Source organism: Sapajus apella, unplaced genomic scaffold (assembly GCF_009761245.1).
Source record: "Sapajus apella isolate SASKATOON/1434 unplaced genomic scaffold, GSC_monkey_1.0 scaffold72, whole genome shotgun sequence".
In the NCBI taxonomy this organism is placed as follows: Eukaryota; Metazoa; Chordata; class Mammalia; order Primates; family Cebidae; genus Sapajus; species Sapajus apella.
This window is the reverse complement of record NW_022437012.1, coordinates 1,986,862-2,008,300: the sequence shown is the minus strand read 5'-3', so window position 1 is coordinate 2,008,300 and position 21,439 is coordinate 1,986,862. Positions and strand designations below refer to the sequence as shown.

The 21,439-nt window shown below is 43.2% G+C and overlaps 1 protein-coding gene across 4 annotated transcripts in view; it reads left to right on the top strand.

Annotated features, from left to right (window-relative positions):
* The first annotated feature begins 336 nt into the window (after positions 1 to 336).
* Positions 337 to 21,439, top strand: part of CFAP221 (cilia and flagella associated protein 221) — a 109,290-nt gene continuing 88,187 nt past the window's right edge. For 2 of the 4 annotated variants that reach the window (XM_032250637.1, XM_032250635.1), the window contains exons 1-6: positions 337 to 442; positions 1,947 to 2,132; positions 5,115 to 5,215; positions 15,122 to 15,208; positions 15,370 to 15,468; positions 17,161 to 17,261. In XM_032250637.1, the coding sequence (XP_032106528.1) occupies positions 1,994 to 2,132; positions 5,115 to 5,215; positions 15,122 to 15,208; positions 15,370 to 15,468; positions 17,161 to 17,261 (527 nt within the window). In that variant the 5' untranslated portion in view covers positions 337 to 442; positions 1,947 to 1,993. Of the gene's footprint in view, positions 443 to 472; positions 575 to 1,946; positions 2,133 to 5,114; positions 5,216 to 15,121; positions 15,209 to 15,369; positions 15,469 to 17,160; positions 17,262 to 21,439 lie in introns of those variants that run through there. The other 2 variants (XM_032250636.1, XM_032250638.1) reach the window with 2 other exon arrangements.

Below are 21,439 nucleotides of genomic sequence, written 5' to 3'. Positions count from 1 at the left end.
TCAGCCTGTGTGTGTCTGAAATTTACTGTAACAGAAAATGTAAAACAAACTGCAAGAAAGTGGGCGTCTTGAGTGATGCCTGTCAGATGAAGCCCCGCCCACTGGCTCGGGCGGCTCCGCCCCGTCCGTTCTCGCTGCCGCGCTGAGCTCTTGCAGGGTTCCAGTGTGTGGTGTTTCCAACTTTCTCACGTCCCCTAGGGAATCCATTCGCCTCCCAAGCCATAAGTCGCGCTGTTGATTCTTCGCCAGGCCCTGCAAAGTGCTCCGAGCCCCAAGGAGTCACCCGCCGCCTCTGGTCCTGGCCCGCAGCCGCCCGGCTCCCCCGCCCTGGGGCGTTTGGTCCCGCCCGGCCGCTAGCCCTGGGAGCGCGTCCGCGTCGCCATGGCGACGCTCTGAGCGGGCGCTGGCGCCTGCCGAATCCGGCCCGGGAACCACCCCCACGGTGAGTGGCCTGGGACCTGGGGCCAGGGTGGCTCAGGGTCGGCCGCGGGGGCGCTGCAGCTGAGCTCCTGAGGCGGCCGAGCCCCGCACGATGTCCAGCCACAAGTCGGCCGCGGCCGGGGTCCGAGGAGAGGTCGGGCCCAGAGGGTGACAGAAGGATAGGGGGCGGTGCGCGGGCCTCAGCGGGCGTGGAGTGAAAGGTCGCGGAGGGGAGGAGGCGCTTGGCCGGGATGAGAGGGCCTGCCGGGTAGAGGATGGGGCGAGGGGACGAGGATGCTGGGGTGCGACCCGTAGCCAGGCTTACCTGGCGGTGGGCTAGCTGGCGTGTCGGCGGCGTGGAGACGGCCTAGGTCCTGAGTCTGCCTGAAGCACAGGTGATGTGAGGCTTTGGGAGGAGCTGGGCTGCAGGGTGAGCCTGGGGCGGGTGTTGAAGGGCTGGAGGGAAGGGAAGTAGGTGAGGAGGGGCCCTGCAGCCTTCAGCGAGGCTAGGAAAAGTGGTGTGAGGGGAGGGGAGGAGAAAACTTTCTGAAAGTGATTGTTAAGCGCCTCCTTCCCTAGAATCACTGCATGCTGCTAGATGCTGTCTTCTCTGGAGTCTGAAGCTGTGGGCCAAGAAAACATACAAAGATCCACACTATTTAACATTCCATTTCAGGGGCTTCACCGACCAGCCCCATGGCCGGCACAAGGGCCCCAAGTTAAGAGATTTAGCTGTGGAACATATAAAGGAATGTGAGATGTAAAATGTTGTTACAGGGCAATAAATTATTAACACCAAATGAGTAGTAGAAGCAGTGATTGCTAAAGAATTAATATTCTTTATGTGTTGGGATCACCATCAACTTCATGAAGAAAGTGGAACTTAAGATGAGCGTGTTAATGGAAGGCAGGTGGGGACACAGGGTTCAGCATGAACTGAGATTCACAGAGCTCCTGGAATGTCCCCATGTCTACCTGCCTGGCCTGCCTTACACTTCCCCACCTTCTTGCCACCCCCTCCTCATCAACCCCTCCTCATCACCCTGTTAGCAGAGGGATGGAGGGAGGTGACTCTGAAATGCCAGTGTTGTGTCGTCAGTGCCTCCACGTGTTAAAGGCTTCCATAGTCACGTATTCTAAGAAACTCATTTGGAGAAGTCTCTGAAAGAAGAGTCTTATTTTATGTTTACAGCAATATTTTCCAGACTTGTTTGACTGAGAGCCTTTTCCCTTCTCGAACCCCTGCAATGAGCTCAAGAAGCATCTCAAATCTACATCTCAGTAAGAGCTCTTGGGGAGAATCAAGGACCACAAAAGGGTTTGGAGCAGTGGCACGACATTGGGTTGTGATGGATTATGTAAGAAGATTAATGGGGCAGCCATGTGTGGGAATGGTGTGAGAGGAGAGGCAGGGAGGCCATGAGCCACAGTAAAGCACACAGAAATGAGGTACATTTATCAAAGAAAGAGAAAAAAATGTGCATAGTTTCTCATGGATGATTATACTGCTGCCGTTTCCTCCCCAGGACATGACCTTTGGCTCTAAAAAGAAGATTCCATTTTTCATGATAAAATGGCAGTGGTGAAAACCCCCAGCAGAGGACTGAAAAATGCTAAAGAACCCTTTAATAATGCATCGCCCCACCTCTTGAAGAACCTAGTGGAGGAGCCCAAGAAGAGAAGAGAAGTGCCTAATCACCTCCTAGAATCAAGTAAGTGTCTAAAAGACAGATTTGCTTTACAACTCATATCTTCCCAGGCGAGCCAAAGTCCAGAAAGCATAATAGAATTTTTAGAGCTGATTTAGCTATCTCATTTTATAGGCTTATACTAACTTTTACTACTAAGAATGGTAGTTCTGTTTAGATCCATCTGCTTAACTGGTCGATTTTTGTGGGGTATGTAAATTCATCAAGTTCTGTTGCTTCTACTTCCTCTAATGTCTTTCCTGTCTGCTCCCCCTGTCTTCTTTCTCCTGTTCAGCAGGCCACTGGCACTCCTCCCCAGCCACATTACCCTCCTGTCACTTTGCTTTCCAAAATCCTGGCTGGCTCTTATCCCTAATCTGCTCAAACTCCCAACAGTCCCCCTTGCATACAGAATAAAGTCACAATTCCTGATCTGAATCTGCCCACCCAGCACCATCCCCATTGCCATGCCCCACTCATTTCTAGCTCTGGCTACGTGAGGTTCCTTCCTGCCCTTTGGACCACACGCATTTTAGACCTTTCTGCCTTTTCATGCATGTATTATGTGGCCAAGAAATCCTGGGAAATCCTATAGCTATTATGGAAAAGGATAATCATTTTGCCTGCATTTTTCCCATTCAATCCACACAACAGTATGCCATGAGGTATTACATAATACTCTTACTGTTTATTTAACTTTTATTATTTGATTTCGTCTAATTAGAAATACAATGTGATGTAGAGTAATATTAAAACTTGAAGCTCTGAAGAGTTATCATCTGAATGGTAAGTCTCAAACTGCTTTTGGTATAATGTCAATGTCCCTTTTAAACGGCTGAGCTCACAAAAGTGTCCAGGTCTACAAGAATTTTCCCAGCTCTTTATTTACATTTACGTTTTACTCTTGAAGAAGGTGAAACTCAAAGAGACAACATGATTTCCCCAACATGGTATACCTAGTAAGTGGTGAGCTGGTGCTCAGCCACCGGAGCCCTGGGTCCAGCTCTTGACCAACATGCTTGGTTGCCCTCCACTCATCTTTCAAAGCACATCTCAAATGTTAGAACATAATATTGTATTTGGATATGGTTCATTTGTCATTGTAGAACGTGTCAAGTGAAAATTGGTATACTTGACCATTTCTGAGCATTAGCAGAAAAATACCAGTTTTATATCTACCTTGTGGCTCTAAAATAAAATCTTTAAACATTAAAAAAAAAATACAGAATAGGCTGCATGCAGTGGCTCATGCCTGTAATCCCAGTATTTTGGGAGGCCAAAGCAGTCGGATCATTTGAGATCAGGAGTTTGAGACCAGCCTAGCCAACATGGCGAAACCCCAACTCTACAAACATACCGAAATTAGCCAGACGTGGTAGCAGGCGCCTGTAATCTCAGCTACTTGGGAGGCTGAGGCAGGAGAATCACTTGAACCCAGGAAGCTGAGGTTGCAGTGAGCCACGATTACGCTACTCCAGCCTGGGCTGCAGAGCGAGACCCTCCCTCTCAAGTAAATAAATAATTTAAAAATTACAGAATACGGTAATTTCAGTGCTTAAAGATGACCAAATAATCACCTATAGAGATCATCAGTTCCCCTGCCACACCAACCTTAACCCATTCTAGCTGTTCAGTTTGGTCCAAGTTAATGTCAGTGACAGCTCACCTGGCAAGAAGAAAAAAACACCAAATATTTCCCACCCACTTCACATGTATCCTAGAATCATAATGATCAAAGGGATGGGGTGAGGGGTCTGTGCCTCACAAGATTTGGATGCAGGTGAAACTCCATCAGAGTCAAAAGGTTATTTGTAAGAAGGTGGACAGTACATTCATGAGGAAGGTAGATGACTGGTTGGAATCAGACAGACCTGGCCTTGATTTTTGTTTCGTTTGTTTGTTTTTTGTTTTCTTGAGACAGAGTATTGTTCTGTTGTCCAGGTTGGAGAACGGTGGTACAATCACAGCTCACTGCAGCCTCCATCTCCTGGGCTCAAGTGATGCTTGCACCTCAGCCTCCCATGTAGCTGGGACCATAAGCGCGCACCACCACACCCAGCTAATTTTAAAATTTTTTATAGAGACGTGATCTCACTCTGTTGCCTAGGCTGATCTCAAACTCCTCTGCTCAAGCGATCCTCCTATCTCAGCCTCCCAAAATGCTGGGATTACTGGTGTGAGCCACCAGGCCTGGCTTTTATTTTTGATTACCAGCTGCGGGCAAGTTGCTTAACCTTGTTAAGTCATACCTCCTTCATCTGTAAAGTAGAAATAATACCTACCTCATAGGGCTGGAGTGAGGATTATAAACAAATGTGTGCATAGCACTTCCTGGCACAAAGCACTTCCATATAGTGGGTTCTCAGTACCTCCTCCACACGTCTTCTCCTGCCTAAATAAGAGCTGGGAAAATTCTTGTAGACCTAGACACTTTTGTAAGCTCAGCTCTTTAAAAGGGACGTTGACATTACACCAAAAGCAGTTTGAGACTTACTGTTCAGAGTAATAACTCTTCAGAGTTTTAAGTTTTAATATTACTCTACATCACATTGTAATTCTAATCAGAGGAAATCAAATAATAAAAGTTAAATACACAGTAACAAAATTAAGTGTGTGGTGTTTGGATACTTTGAGCTGCGTATTCATTATGTAATAAGTCATCCAGTGCTAGGCAGAGCATAGACAGGCCATGTGCTTTTTAGGAGCTGACATTTTATGACAAAGAGGTGTACAAAATGTGTGAAGAGCAAATTATTTTAGTAGGCAACCAACAGTCTACCTGAATTTGTATTTTAATGAGAGTATCTCCCAAGTAATGTTTAAAAATAGAGGAGTTCAGTTTATTTAGAACAGATCATTAATCTTGTTGACAGCTAGATCCAATACCTGCAACTTTCATATGCTTCAAATGCCCTAAATCAAAGAAAGCTATGTTAATAAGGATCAACTGTAATTTAATATTTTCTTTGATATCTCATGATGTGCTTATTTACATTGTTTTTATAGAGGTTTATGCAAAACTTGTAAAAAATAAGGTCATACAGGCAAAACCTGGCATAATACATTTTGGAGGCTATCAAGTAGAAAAACAACACCAACAGATTCTGGTAGGTACTTTTTAAATGGGATAATTAATCATCATAATGAAATGACACAAATGTTCTGTACTTATATTATTTTCTTATCTAAGTAACAGCATAATCAGCCATAGTGCAAGTATAAATTGGGCCAGAAGGGTAGTTCTATGATGAGAAACTCTAAGGTTGCATCAGTGTCTTGGACAAGTTATTTTACCTTCTGCTAAAGCCTCCCCCTATACTCTTTCCAGATAGGTGTCATTGCTGAGTGAGTCTTAGGGACCAGGTTCTGTGCTTTGTGATTTACATAATTTAATTTCATCCCATGCTAGCTCTGTGGAAGCTGCATTATTACTCTCATTATAGATAGATAGATAGATAGATAGATAGATAGATAGATAGATAGATAGATAAGGAAACAGAGATTCCAAAAAGTTAAATAATTTATTCAAGGACACAGAGCTGCTAAGTGTCAGAGGCAGAATTTGGCTCTTGGGCTACCTTTCTTCAGATCACTCTTGCTCCAGGCCTGTAGCACCAGGAAGAGGGGCGTCCCTTTCCTATGAAGCTCCAGCCAGGGCTTTCTTTTACATGCTTGGGTCAGATGCCCATGCCTAATCAGTCACTCTGGCCAGAGAGGATTTGTCTAGGTCCAGGGAGGTAGGGGTCAGCCCCAATAAACAGGCTCCTGAAGAGACAGCTGAAAGGCTGGACTGCAAAGTAGCCAAAACCTATACCAACTGCGGTTTAGCACAGAGCCACACCGAGGCCCAGCCCTTCCTGGGTCCCCTTCATTGACCTAGATGTTGACTGGGGTGGGCTCTGCCATACTACATGGTCCCACCTAAGTATCCTGTGCATAAATAGACCTGAACCACCTCAGTGGCTTCACCATGATCCCGTAGTCATGTCTGGCAGGACTTCTCAGAACTACTCCAGCTGGGCCCTAGATCCAGGCCAGCCTGGCCCCATGTGGTGTTGGGGAGGGGTGGAGGTGGGCTCTCTTTACATGCGCCCTCTGAGACTCTGCCTTTGTATGTGATGCCCCACTTCTAGCCCTGTCCTCAGCCACCACAAGACTCTACTTTTAGAGTAGAGCATTCTTAAAAGCCGTATCTTAAGGTAGATCATTTTAAGAAAGTTGTAATTGTCACGTTCGATTGTTTAGAGTAAGGCAAAACACTGGAGGAAACTGACAAACAGTAAAGCTATTGGGAAGGAAATTTCTGTGAGGCAGACCCCAAAGAACAGAGGAGAACACGGTTTCCATGAATCCTTACACAATGAAGTAAGTAGCGTGAATAGATCAGGAGAGGAACTTGTTAGGTGCCAAGTATTTTCTCTTAGGAAAAGGGTTAGGATTTGAAACTGTTAATAGTAACTTCACCCATCAACCTCCAAGGTCACATTTTTTACAACACAGCATCAAAGGCCAAAGTTAATGATTCATTTTGAAATCTACTGTTCCTGGTTATAAGATTTGCTGTCTATGTTGCGGTAGGATAGATCTAAAATAATTATGACTCATAATTGCTCACTGTTTATAAATGAAATACATGCCAGAAGCTAAAATAAAATTTTATTACTTGCTCATTATGCTTTCTTTCTTTTCTTATTGTTTTATTATCATTTATTACCATAAATTTACCCAATTACAGTATGTATACAATTCAATAATTTTTAGTATATTCTCAGAGTTATGAAACCATTGCCACAATCTAAGTTGAGAACATTCGATTGTTGTGAAAAGAAAGCCCACATCCACTTTCAGTCACTTCTCATCCCCCATTCCCATCCCACTCCCACCCGGGGCAATCACTCACCCAGTTTCTGTCTCTACAGGTTTGCCTCTTCCTGGACATTTCGTATGAATGCAATCATACAATACACGATATCTTGTGACTGACTTATTTCACTTAGCATAGTGTTTTCCAGGCTCATCCAACTTATAGCATGTAGCAGTATCTCATCTGCTTTTATGGCTGAGCAGCATTCCATTGTGTGGATAGATCACATTTGGCTTGCTTTTGTGGACGTATTTTCAGTTTTCTTAGAGATATACATAGGAGGAGCATCGTTGGGTTGTACGGTTTATTAGCTTCCTGTAGCTGCCATAACAAATTACCACAAATTTAGAACATTAAAGAAATAACTAACAAAGTCAAAAAGCCTTACTCCTGTGTATTCTTCTAAGAGTGTTATAGCTTTAGCTTTCATATTTAGGCCTGTAGTTTATTTTGAGTTCATTTTTATGTATTGTGTGAGGTAGGGGTTCAACTTCAATCTTTCACGTGTTCTACTGTTACTTATTGAAATGACTATTCTTGACTCTCCATTGAATAGTCTTGACACTGTTGCTGAAAATCAATTTACTGTAAATGTAAAGGTTTATTTCTGAACCCTCAGTTCTACTCCATTGATCTATACGCCTACACTTACGGAAGTACCACACTTGATTACTGCAGCTTGTGGTAAGTTTTGAAATCAGGAAGTGGGAGTTCTCCAGTTTTGTTCTTTTTCAAGACCATGTTGGCTATTCTGGGTTCCTTGCAATTCCAAATTAATTTTAGCATCAGTTTTCAATTTCTGCAAAAATATTTTGGAGATTTTGATGGGAATTGCATTGAATCTATAGATCAGTTTGGGGAATATTGCAACCTTAAGAATATTAAGTCACAGTTCTTTTTTATAATAAATGTTTTATAACTTTTGCCACTAGCCTTAGGATATTTTCCACCTGTGTGGGTTTAGAAAAGGAGGGCTCACCCTCCTTAAAATAGACTCTCCTCAAGATTACATAGTCATAATTAACTTGCTAAGAGTCCCGTGGTTTCAAGAAATATTGAGGTTTTTTTACATGATGGCAACTATTAGAGTTAATAATTAACTGGTAAGTTTAAAAGTTGCTATTCCAAAAAAAATTAAGAACGTAACATTTTTGGGTCATAACGTAGCTTTTGGAAACTGGCCTCTTTTATTTTTTTTGCTTAGCATAATGTTAGTGATTCCAATAATGTTACTAAACTTAAAATTATTTTAGCCTCCTCAGAATTTTAATCATATTATTGCATACTTTACTATTTATTTATTTATTTAATTCATCTCTTTTTTATCATTGATCATTTATCAGAATATCCTTTTGTTTTCTCTAATGAAGTTGTAATATCTGGTTGATGTTACCTTGTTTCTAATAGAGTTAAGGGTTTTCTTCTGTTTAATTACACATACAGTTGGTGAGAGTCCCCATTATATGCCAAACAAAAGTGTTGAAGCATTATGGGAAATGCTAAAGTAAACAAAATCTAGGAGCTTTCCAAGTAGCAGAAAGGGTTTCAAAACCACCAAACAACTTGAACATGAGACCAGGCAAGCAAGGTGGCATGAGGAAGTGAGAAGAAAATGTTCTGTGGAGAAAATGTACCCTCTCGCTTCCATAGGAGGGTGTTAAAAAGGCGTGTGGAGGAGAGGCCATTGGGGACAGCCCAAAGCCAAGTAGGAAGTGGGGAGAAGGCATTCGGGGCCCAGAGGAAGACACGCGGGGGCTCGAGTTGAGCCACGGCGTATTTGGAGGCTGGTTTGCCTGGATGGCAGGGCTCTGGAGTGGGTAATGGAGAGGGTAGGACATGTGGGTTGGGAAAAGAATATAAACATAAGGAGTGTGCATGTGATTCAGAAAGCAGCGGGAAGTTAAGGAAGTATTTTTGAGCAGGGTTATGACACACTTGAGGAAGATCAGCTTAGTGGAATTTTAGAGGATGGATGTTGTTCTCAACCCTTTCTTTCTTTAGCATCCTCTAGGTAGACATCAATGAGAGAAACTAAATACTAAGGAATAATATTTTGTCAGGTCGGATTGAGCTTTGGCAGGTTGCAGCCATTGCAATGTCTAAGATTGCTTTGTCCTCCCAAGAATCAATTTTCACTTTCTTCCCTTGTGTGATTTCACCTCCATTGAGAATGCGTGGGGAGCAAGGGAGTATGGTTTAGTTATTGAAAAAGATATGAAGCCTGAGCTCAGTTTCATTCTGCTGCAGAATGGAGGCATGTCTGTCTTTCATATTGCTGTTTCCCCAGCATCTGGTGCAGTGCCTGACCTGCAGAAGGCACCCAACAAACACTTGTGAGTGAAGGATGTGGAATTCACTTTATTATAAGAGTTGTGAGTTTCTTAGAATAGTGGCAGAGGCTTACCAATTCCAAGTAAATACAATGTAAAGTCTGGGTGACATACTGCTTCTATCAGACATTAAATCAAACAGAAATAGATAAGAGTGATTTCATCTCAATAACATTCTGGGAAATCTTACGAAAGCCAGTCCCCAGTTTCTACCAGCAAAGTGAAGCGGAAGCCTAAGGCAATTACCTTGAAATTCTTGCCAAACAAGGGGGAGAATCCAGCAACTGCTTTTTTCTTGGTTTTGCTACAGGAAACTGCAAACTGTCCAAGAATGAAATGACTGACTGTGTGTTTAAAACCACAATAAATTGTTCATTAACATTCGAGATCAATCCAGATCTGGTTAAAAGATCTGAAACATTTTCCTTTCACTCATATTGAAATCAGTTTTTCAGCATACCTTAAAATTTGAAATAAGGGTCCTTGGTTTTCTCAAAACCAAGACCCCTTAAATTTGTTTTTACCTTTGTGAAGTGATTTGGTCTGGGAAATAATTATTAATACTCCATCTGCTGGGCACAGTGACTCACACCTGTAATCCCAGCACTTTGGGAGGCCAAGACGGGCAAATCATGAGGTCAGGAGATCGCGACCATTCTGGCCAACATGGTGAAACCCCATCTCTACTAAAATACAAAAATAAAAAATAAAAAAAATTAGCCGGGCGTGGTGGCACACACCTGTAGTCCCACCTACTCGGGAGGCTGAGGCACAGAATCACTTGAACCCAAGAGGCAGAGGTTGGAGTAAGCCAAGATTGTGCCACTGCATTCCAGCCTGGCAGCAGACTGAGACTCTGTCTCAAAAAACAAAACAAAACAAAATAAAACCACATCAATTTTCCTTCAAGACAACCAATGTTGCAGTTGCCAGCCCAAAACAAAATTGTCAGCCTAAAAAGTCTTATCTTAAATAAATGAACAGTTTCTTCTGGCTTTCTCAAATAATATTTGTTTTTACATTAGTTTACATTAGAGACCCATTGTATTATAGCCTTAGAGACCCGCGAGATCTTCTTGCATCTCAAAATCATGGCCATGATTCCCAATGGCTTCTCCTTAGTGTGTGGGGATGGGAGAATTAAAGCCACGGTGTAAACATAGTACATTTTTCTAGAGCATCAATTTTATGCTTACATTTTAGAGAAATGCAATATAGAGCAAAATTTTAGAGCAAATGCATGACCAAGATGCATTTTAAAATAAAACACTTTAAAGAACTTAACAAGGCTGCTTGAATTTTGTCCCCAGATCCCCCATGTATAAACCTTCTCTGAGAAGCTGTGGCGCTGAACTTGCAGGCTGAAGTGTTGTGTTTGAAGGTTAGCCCCCATCCACTCCAAGCCAAGGCTTCACTGGAGGGCAGGTTCTGCCGTTCCCTCTAGAAGGGGAAGAATAGACTCTCCTAAGGAGACACAGAAGGGAGCTTGAAGCAGCATGGGATTGGGAGTGAGGAGAGCTGTGAACCCTCTTGGGGAAATTCCTACAAATCCTGAGTAATGGCTGTTAAACTTATGATTACCTGATGTGTGGTTGATGGGTTTTGTAGGGTTTTTGTGGAGCCGGAAGCAGTTCTGAAAAACTCTAGAAAGGGCTGAATTTCACATTGGAGTAAATATGGTGCTCTGTGGGGGCAGCACTGAGAAAACGGGGACCCCCAGGGTCAGCAGAAGGTCAGCTCCCAGGGGAACAGAGATCCTGGAGGGACTAGGAGGTCTACTGACCCAAAACTGAAGCACAGGGTAGGATTTTAGGTGATTTTATGCTACCTGAGAGTAACACTGGGTTACCTGTGTTTTGTTATGTTTTCAAATAAACGTTTCATATTAACTTAACATCCACTTTCTAAGCATCTTATTCATTTTCCCAAGGTTGGTTTTTTCTTTGGATGATGATTATTTTTTCCAGTTTTAGTTATAAAAGGAAAGGCAGGACTGCCATTTTATCCCTGAAGGGATATTATTTATAACGATCTAAAAATAAAACTGATCTGCTGATAAAGTATAAAAAGCAAGGTAGGGAATGCAGGCTGGGCGCCGAGATGCGCTGAACCATGAGACAGCAGGATGTAGTAGAAAGAGCCCTAGCCCAGAGCCGGAGACCGGGCTCTATGCCCTGGTCCTCCACTCACCCTGTAGCATGCACAGTACGAGGCCACTCACTGTGTCTTCATGAAATAAGATTGCACAAAATGGCCTCTGCGGTCCTCCTGGCTCAGACAAATTTTGATAGGACACAGAACATGGATGATTATGGGAGGCAAGGAGCACTTGCAACCAAAAATTGAGAACTGCAAAATTAATACAATCTTCCTATTTTGGAAGTCAGTCTTTCGGATGTTGACTTTGTTTTCTAAAGTGTAGAGACTGAACTGTTCATTTTTTGCTATAATTTGTCATGTTTCATTGTTGTTTTAAGTTCATTGAAAAAGTTCATTGGCACGATGTCCCCTGGAATTGTCTTAGGCATTATTTGGTTGAAACATCCCTGCCCGCACCATCACTATGGTCTGCTGACTGCCTTCTCTGCCATCTGCCACGTGGATCACAGCTCACTGCAGCCTCAAACTCCTGGGCTCAAGTGATCCTCCCATTTCTGCCTCTTGAGTAACTGGGGTTACAGGTGTCAGCCACTGCACCCAGCTCTCCAGGCCTGCAGTCTCCACTAGTCTCCATTTCACTTCAGATCTCAAGCAGAAGCTGAACATTTTCTTCCTGTTCCTGAACTCCTATTAACTAAATATCTACATTTTTGTTTGAGTTTGTTGTTTCTTATTTCTCTGTTGATCCAAATGAACAATTCCAGATCAAGAATCTTTTAAAGGTAGACGTGGGAAACTATAGTCATAATGTATCTTTTACTGGCACAAATTGGTTCTATGTTGTTTTATTCTTTAAGAAAATCATCTAGTATTTTCTTTTTTTTTTTTTTTTTGAGTCGGAGTTTCGCTCTTGTTGCCTAGGCTGGAGTGCAATGGTACTGTCTCGGCTCCCTGCAACCTCCACCTCCCAGTTTCAAGCGATTCTCCTGCCTCAGCCTCCTGAGTAGCTGGGATTACAGGCACCTGCCATCACCTCTGGCTAATTTTTATATTATTGGTAGAGACAGGATTTCACCATGTTGGCCAGGCTGGTCTCAAACTCCTGACCTCAGGTGATCCGCCTGCCTCAGCCTCCCAAAGTGCTGGGATTACAGGTGTGAGCCACCATGCCTGGCCTTCTTATTGCTAATTTTTTACTCACTTGACAACATAGATATCATGTCATGAATTCTAGCCTGCCCCCTTCATGTTCAAATGGGTAGTGGTTAGATTTGGATTTGCTCTGACACACTCAGGTTGGAGGAAAGGTCAGGTCTCTTTTTTTGTCCATAGGTGCTGACTGGATCTCCAGTCTTGGGAGTTTAGGGTCCTGTCTTCCTTGGGACCATTCAGGAATACTGGAAAACGGACCCAACCCAGTAGCTTCAAGAACAGATCTCTGTTCTGGTCTTCTGCCATAATGTCATTTGTTGGAAACTGACCTAAGCCAGTGAGTTTATTTCTAGTTGGCAGGCAGATATTGATAGTCTGACCCTGACAGCATGTGGGAGTCATAGGTCCACTCCTCAGCAGCCTTGCTGCAGGTGGTCTGCTGCAGTGAACAGGTCTGAGAAGACATTCTGCCACACACATGAACCCTCACTAGCAAGCACGCAAAAACATCATGGTGTTTGTAATCTCACAAAGTCCCAGCTATAGCTCCTGGTGGCGAGGCTTTGCTGGCAGCAGATGTGACAACTGGCTGACTGAATAGTAAAGTGCAGAGCATGGGGGCCTAAGGGAGTCTGGGGCCCTTGAATGTCATTCTAAAGGATATTGGTTTTTTGTGCACACTAGATTCCCATATCCCTTTTGTTCAAGAGTGGAAATGCCTGGATGATATTTCTAGTTATCCATAGATTCTGAGTATCCTTTGTGCTAAGATAGAAGACTCTCCTGCAGGGACTTAGGTGGCATGACTGAAACACTCTGGTGGCTGCCTCTGGAGTGTAGATGCTGAGTCAGGATCCTTCAGTGCTCACAAAGCACTCCTAGAGTGCAGATTGCTGATTTCCTCTAAGCTCAGCCACTCCCAGGGTATATATTAAAACCAGTTCATACACCCGTGTTTGTTGCAGTGTTCTTACTGAATTACTTTCAAGTAATGACAGACGATAGAACCACTTCTGCTTCCAGTTCTTCCTGGACTCCAGCTTGAAGACTTCACAGCCCTCCCCCAGTGAGAAGCATAGGGACAGAGCTCTTTGATAAGGCTTCCAGGCCTGGGGCTGAGTGGCCCATCCTCAGGCAGGTCCTGTCACCCCAGGGCTCTGAGTGTGATGGACTCAGTGCATCTCTCCTCCCAGTCTCTCTCAGAAAGGCAACTCTCTGTGTCTGGGCCCTGAGAACCCATACCGTCACCGAGACTGCCCATTGGAGTGCAGGGCCCCTTGGAGGCCAAGAGAGGCCTGGGAAACTTTTTGTTTAGGCTTTTAACATGTTTTGTGAGAAACAGAAGGTATACCAAATCAGGGCCACAAAAATTCTAGTGCTTTAAGAATGTTCGCACGTAACAAACCAGAACTTTTTAAACACTGCATGGCCAGACACAGTGACTTACACCTGTTATCCCAGCACTTTCAGAGGCCGAGGTGAGAAGTTTGAGCCCAGGAGTTTGAGGCCAGTCTGGACAACATAGTGAGACCCCATCTCTACAAAAAATTTTTTAAAAATTAGCTGGGTACGATGGTGCACACCTATAATTCCAGCTACTCAGGAGCAAAGGCAGGAGGTTTGTTTGAACCCAGGAGTTCGAGGCTTCAGTGAGCTATGATTGTGCTACTGCACTACAGCCTGAGCGACACAGAAAGAGCCTATCTCAAAAATAAAAACCACCACCAACAACAAAAAAACATGCAAACACAGTGTACCCTCATCAGGAGAGAATGTCTAAAGTCTAATTTAGAGCCTTGAAGAATGTCAGGCCCTGAGCAACGGGCCATCCAAGCCCCTGTGACAGGCCCAGCCTCTGAACTAGACTTCAGAAATCAAAGGTCTTTTAACCTTCCCCAGGCCCAGCCAAAGCCCAGAGCCCCAGAATTCAAAGTTCCTGAGTCCCTTTCAAACACAGGAAGGAAAAACACCTCTTTCCTCAGAGACCCAGCTGACGTATCCATCCGATGATTCTGCCTCAGTCACAGGAGCCACCTTCTCCCGTCACTGCCAGAGAATTCCCACCCTCGAGTTCCTTTTCATCTGCCCCAGGCATGGATTGGAGGCTGTCTTAGCCACGCTCTTTTTCCTAACTTTCTGATGGCCCCTAAACCAGTGGCATGTAATTAGAGACCCTGTAGGAGTTCGTACCTGACTTCTTAACTCGATTGAATCACAGGACTAAACTGGGTTCAACAACAAGCACTGGCAGGAACATTCAGGACTGTGGGGAGGGGCTCTAAAGGATGCTATGTCTCAGACTGTGGTGGGGGCGGGTACTGCAGGCTTTGGTATTGTTCCTAAGGGGGAAGGTGGGTACATGGGCACGTTTTGTAATTATTGAAATGGTGTATGTTGTGTTTATTCTTTAAACGGTGTATGATGTAGTTCACATCTTTTAAAAAGTTAAAAAATACAGGACATCTCCTCAAATCCTTTTAGAAATAGATGAAGTCTACATAAATGAGATGAATATGCAAATAACTAAAGTCATGTATTTCCTCTAAATACTTCTTTTTCTCTCCCAGCACCTGATCAATATTTCCAATGAAGACACAAGTGTTCATATTTTACCCCCGCAAACCAAATACTTTGAGATCAATTATGTAAGAAAGGTAAGCGTCACTGGTTACCTGTCCTCCCACAGTGTTTTGCTGGGTTGTGGTTGTCTACGTCTCAGGCCTGTGTGGGGTGGGTGTGCGGTGTGTTGTCACCCCCGGTGCTGCTCTCTGTGCAGTCCAGGGTTTGTCCCAACAAGAGCCCACCTGTCTTCCAGGAACACCGCCTGGTCCCTGGCTTGTCCCTCACGGTCACCGTTACATTTTCTCCAGATGAGTGGCGATACTACTATGACTGCATCCGCATTCACTGTAAGGTGGGTCTCTTACAATTGCTTTTTGTCCTTTTTTTTTTTTTTTTTTTTTTTTTGATGGTGGTTTAAAACTTATATTCTCTAGGGTGGAAGAAAGAGAGATGGAGTGACCACTGAGAGCTTTCTTGGCCCAGTGCCGGGTGTTCCCGGGGTCACCAGTGTGACTGGCACACAAGGCTTGTTGCCCAGTAACATGGCCCCAGCTGGGAAAGTGTTAGACTGCAGAGGACCTGGACAGAGTCAGGAGATGCGGTTTGCTGCAGGCTTCCCACTGCCCTGTGCCTAAAGCCTCATCTATCATGTGGTGCTGGCAGTTGGTGAAGCCCTTTTCAAATAACTTTAACATACTCCCTGAAGTGTAGGTTGAAAAATTAACAGCAATCCGAATTGTGATTATAAACACCAGCTACTGGCCTATGCCTGGGAAAGTCTGCAGAGGCAGCCCTGGTGCAGGGGATGGGGGTGGTTCTGGGAGGTGGGAACTGTTTGAGTTCTTCTGATACCTCCTTCCTAGGTCACCTAATTCATCCTTTGGCCTCCAGCCAGAGCTGCTGTCATTCCTTCCCTTAAAGCTGTCCTCTCTGCCCCTTGCTTTGCTGTGCAATCCAGACTTAATCTTCAGCTTGAGAAGCCCTTAGGTTAACTAAATTCTTGATATTTCAAAACCAAAACAGAAAGTATACATGAGTAACAAATGAGTTTCTACTTTTTTTCTTTTCAAGCAATGCTTTTATTTCTTACAATCTGTACAATAAGGTGACTTACCTTGAAAGCATTTCACTTTTTCTTTCCAAAAAAGTTATAAAAATTTGCAAAGTTAACTTATAAATTGCGTATTGTCTCTGACCCACATCATCTTAGAGCTGCATTTCCATAGGGAGAGAAAGAACCTCACACCCAACATACCCACAATAGTATTTTAGATCAAGAAGCACATTTCCTTAAGACTATGGTAGACCATTATTATTTTTTGGAGTTTCCATTAAAATAAAAACAAAATCAGAATATTGCTTCCAGAAGAAATGTTCTGCACTAAACAAGAAAAATCCCTTGAACAGGCATTGTATAAATTGCCAGGGTGCATTTCCTGCTACTCCCAAATAATGCTAATAATAATACCTCACTTTTGTGCAATTCTTTGGACTTTTTAACGCCATCATCTGCTTTAATTCTTTAAAATGCCTTTAAGGAAAGATGTGATTATCTCCATTTTGCAAAGTGAGAAACTATGCCTGGAGAGATTAGAGGTCCTTCTGAAGGTTAACGTCATATGAGACAAGAAGACGCTTTCTGTGCCCTCATGCCAATGCGTTGTCTTCCATTCTGTGCTATCTGGATCAGATGATTCTGTGCTGGTTTCTCTTTTTCTTGGGCCACTAAAGATTGTGTCTCCTTATAATTTTCTGAAATAGAAGCAGATAGATTACTGTCTTCATATCTCTCAGAGGCATCATTATCTTTGGCTTCTTTGGGTAATAGTGAACCTCATTTCAATAAAGAGTACGTAAAATTTTCTATACTTTGTTTATGGCTAAGAAAGCTCAATATTTCTGATGTTGTAGTTAAGCACTGAAGTTTCTTAAGGACATATTTTTTAAGTGATAGAAAACAAGAGAAGAAATAAAGCATCTACAAGTTTGTCTAAAAGTTGTGGTCTTCAGAATGTTAAACTTGACTTTTTCTGGTTAATTTCAGGGAGATGACACTTTGCTCGTTCCTATTCATGCCTATCCAGTCATGAACTCACTGGACTTTCCTTCATTTATAAATCTGTCAAATGTTCTACTTGGTGAGAGGTGAGCTACCAAAATATATAGAATGTAAAAAATTAAGAGATACTCATATAAAAACTTAGACTTGTGTTTTTCCTAATGGAAATGCATCCTTCCACCTGAAATAGACTGGACTTGTCATTGTAAAAGGCAAAAAAAAAAAAAAATCAAAAACAAAAACCAAACATGAATCAAAATATCATAAGCAAGAAAGGAAATGTATTGGTTCAATTAACTGAAAGGTGCCAGCCAGGTAGATCTTCAGGTGCCTCTGGATCTGGGGATTTAAACCAGGTTGCAGGAGCCTGACTCTTCCCATATGTCAGTTCCACTGTCTTGCGCTTCATTCTCAACAGTCCCCTTCACGGAGGCAAGACAGCCTCCAGAAACTCCAGACACTAGCCTGGGGAGGGGGTGATTGGAGAGGGTGGAGGGGTTGGGGGCATTCAAGCAAAATCCCAGGACTGAGGCTTATCAGACCAACTTGGATTATATACCCATCCACTATCCAATCTGCTTTTAGATGAAGGCAAAGGCAACAGAATTTCACTACAGAAGCCAAGGCTCAGATTCCCTCCTTCTTTTTGGGAAAATGGTGAATGATTCCAGTGTAATTTAAGGAGCATCTTGTTCTTTCAGTAAATACTGAATGTCAACTACCAGGCATAGTGCTGTCTGTCCCTAGATGGATATTGAGCTGTTAGACATTGATATATAGTTGCCCTTTGATATCCATAGAGGATTGATTGGTTCCAGAACCCCCTGCAAGGTCCATGGATACTCAAGTCCCTTATATCAAATGTCATAGGCTGGGCTTGGTGGCTCATGCCTGTTATCCGAGCACTGTAGGAGGCTGAGGCAGGAGGATCACTTGAGCTCAGGACTATGAGACCAGCCTGAACAACAAAAAAAGATCCGATCTCTACAAAATAAAAATTAAAAAGTTAGCCAGGTATGGTGGTGTGTGCCTGTAATCCCAGCTACTCGGGAGGTTGAGGCAGGAGGTTCGCTAGGGTCCAGGAGTTTGAGGCTGCAATGGGCTGTGATCACACCACTACACTCCAGCCTGGGTGACAAAGCAAGACCCTGTCTCTAAAAAAATAAAAAATAAAATAGCATAATATTTGCATACAACCTATATGCACATTCTCCTGTATACTTCAAATTATCTCTAGATTACTTGTAATGCTGAAATAATGTAAACACTATGTAAATAGTTGTCATACTGTATAATTTAAGAAATAATGACAAGGAAAAAAGCCTATACACGTTCAGTGCAGACATAGCCATCCATTGCTTTTTCAAATATTTTTAATCTGTGGTTGGTTGAATCCATGGATATGAAACTCACAAATACAGAGGGCTGGGTTTATAATGGCCATGCCAGTTGTTAAGTATTTAAATACTTCTGTACAGGTTGGAAAATATATACTGTCCTGAGTCCTCCATCCCTCCACCCTACCTACCTGGATGCTTCCCTGCTCCCACCTGCCTCCTCCCAGTGGTTCAGCAGCTAAGGAGTTAGTACGTAGAAGCTTGGGAGTGGAGGGGGACTTCTGCAAGACCTGGCTCCAGCTTGATTGATTGCTGTCTGTGAAGTGCTGATGGGTTGATACTGTGAATATCACTCATGGTGAAAAGAAGACTAAATAAACTCTCCAGTTCTGGAGGCCTCAGAGTCTAATAGGGATAGGACCACATCATCAATTAATCATTCTAGTTACTAAGTACAACTCATACAGGAGGTGACAGCTGGGTTATCCTCCTAGGACCCCTTGGGCTGGAGGCAAGAGGATGGCACTGCAGGCAGAGAAAGAGCCTCGACAAAGGCATGATGGCAGCAGAGAGCATGGACTCTATCTTGAGACCACTGGGGGTGAATGGTCACTAGGGGATTCTAATCCGCTTAGTAGCTGACAAATGCTAGATCCCTCTAGATATAGGGCCAACAGGTGGATAAAGACTGTAGGCTCCAGCAGGCTTATGGAGGGGAAACCAAGGCCTAAGGACCCTGTAGGTAGCACTGAGCAGGGGACTGCAGGCTGCTAATGACCAGGTAGATTGAGTGAGAAAGAGCGGCCACAGAAGCCCTTTGGTGGTGGTGGAGGTTTATGGACCATGCATATGAGCTTTGAGGCCCTTCTTTTTTAGCACAAACTGCTGTCCTTGAGTGGAACTCCAAAGTTTAGATCTAGAACAACTTTCCTGGTTCAGTTGATGTTTGGTCTTCTTCTCTGCCTCCTCCAGAGTGAGCTAGTAAGCTTCTCACTCACTATCTCTGCTTACTTTTGTTTTAAAAAGGCTCTTTAAAAATTGTAAAATAAATAATACATATAAAAGAATCTGTAATGATTTGCACAGTTTAAATAATAACAATGAATACTGGTTTTAAGGCATAAAATATGACCATTACCTTCACAATCAGTCTTGTGAATCTTGTAATAACCATTCCCTGAGTTTACTTAAACAGTTTTGAATTGTGCATATGCACCCCTAAATCATACATTGTTTAGCCTTGCCAGTTTTTGATCTTTACATAAATGGAATCCTGCTGTGTAAGTTCTTTTGTAACCTGCGTTTTTCATTCAACATTATGTTTTTGTGGTTCAGCCACATTAGTGTACAGAGTTGTAGCTCGCTGCTCTATTGTGTCCGCTGTGTGAATTCACCACAATTTTTTATCCACTCTACTACTGATGGACCTATGGGTAGTTTCCACTGTTTTATTTTGTTTTGTTTTTGCTATGCTGAACGCTGCTGGGGTACATCCTTGTAAAGTACATGGCTCCTGGGCACGTGTTCTAGAACTTCTCCGGCATATATACCTACATGGGAATTGCAGGTCACGGCTCAGGCTGGGTTACTATGTAATGACAGTCTGTTTTCTGAAATGGTTGCCGGCCTTTACACACCCACCTGCGATGTGTGAGGATTTCTGTTTCTCCCGCATCATTGCTGACAATGGGGCTGATCTGACTTCTGCATTTTTGGTGACTTTTACATTCGTGGCCCCATGCTCTTCCGTTCTCTATTTATTTTCCAAAAAAAATTCTGCAAGAACTCCACCCCAGTACCTCCTCTCTTCCGCTCGCCAACCCTTCCTGTGTTCACTCGCTCCTCCTCATATTAAATGATCTGTACAGGGACCCCGAGAGTTTAAAAAGGTGAATCCTTCCCTGCAGAGCCCACTCACTGTCTGAATTTTGAAAACGGATATTTCCTTTGAGTGGCCAAAGAAAGCGGTTTTTATCAACGTTGAAGTGGCAGGAAATAACTAACTCTATTGTTCATTAATTCTTTTTCATTTTCTTCTTTTTCCCCCTCCACAAATCACTTTTTGTTTGGATCATAAGCCAGGGTTATGAGTTGAGAACAATGGTTTATAAAACTGGTGAAAATAATATGCCTAATAATGCAGACTTCAGTCTTGGGTTTTTAAAACAAAAATCTACCAACCTCCGTAGAGGCTATTCCCTAGCTACTTTGTACATAACACCCTTCATTTGTAACCAGAATGAAACGTTCAGCTAAACAGTTTATTTAACTGACTCACTGTATATAATGATGTGATATTTTTAAAAAAATCTTTCAAAAGAAAAACTGTTTTTCTCCAAACATTCTGGCAGCAGGCATTGCCTTCCAAGACGTTATGCCCTTAATGCAATGGCTTCTATCAACTTTTAACCACTCAAACTGTCCTATGCTACATTCAATCCAAAATGTGTGGTAACAGAACAGGGGGTGGCTACTGGAAAAGGCTTTCATCTAAAACCTTTTCTGTTAATCCTAGGCTGCCTTGGGGTTGAAGGTATCATTTGGGTGGGTTTTTGTTTTTCTGTTTGTTTGTTTGTTGTGTTTTTTGTTGTTATTGTTGTTGTTGTTTTGAGATGGAGTCTTACTCTGTCACCCAGGCTGGAGTGCAGTGGCGCTATCTTGGCTCACTACAGCCTCCGTCTCCCTGCTTCAGCCTCCTGAGTAGATGGGACTACAGGCACACACTGCCATGCCTGGCTATTTTTTTGTATTTTTAGTAGAGACAGGGTTTCACCATGTTGGCTAGGATGGTCTTGATCTCCTGACTTCGTGATCCCCCTGCCTTGGTCTCTCAAAGTGCTGAGATTACAGGCATGAGCCACCACGCTCGGCCTGGGTGGGTCCTTCATCAGTATTCATTCATTCCGTCAGTCAACAAACCTTTATTG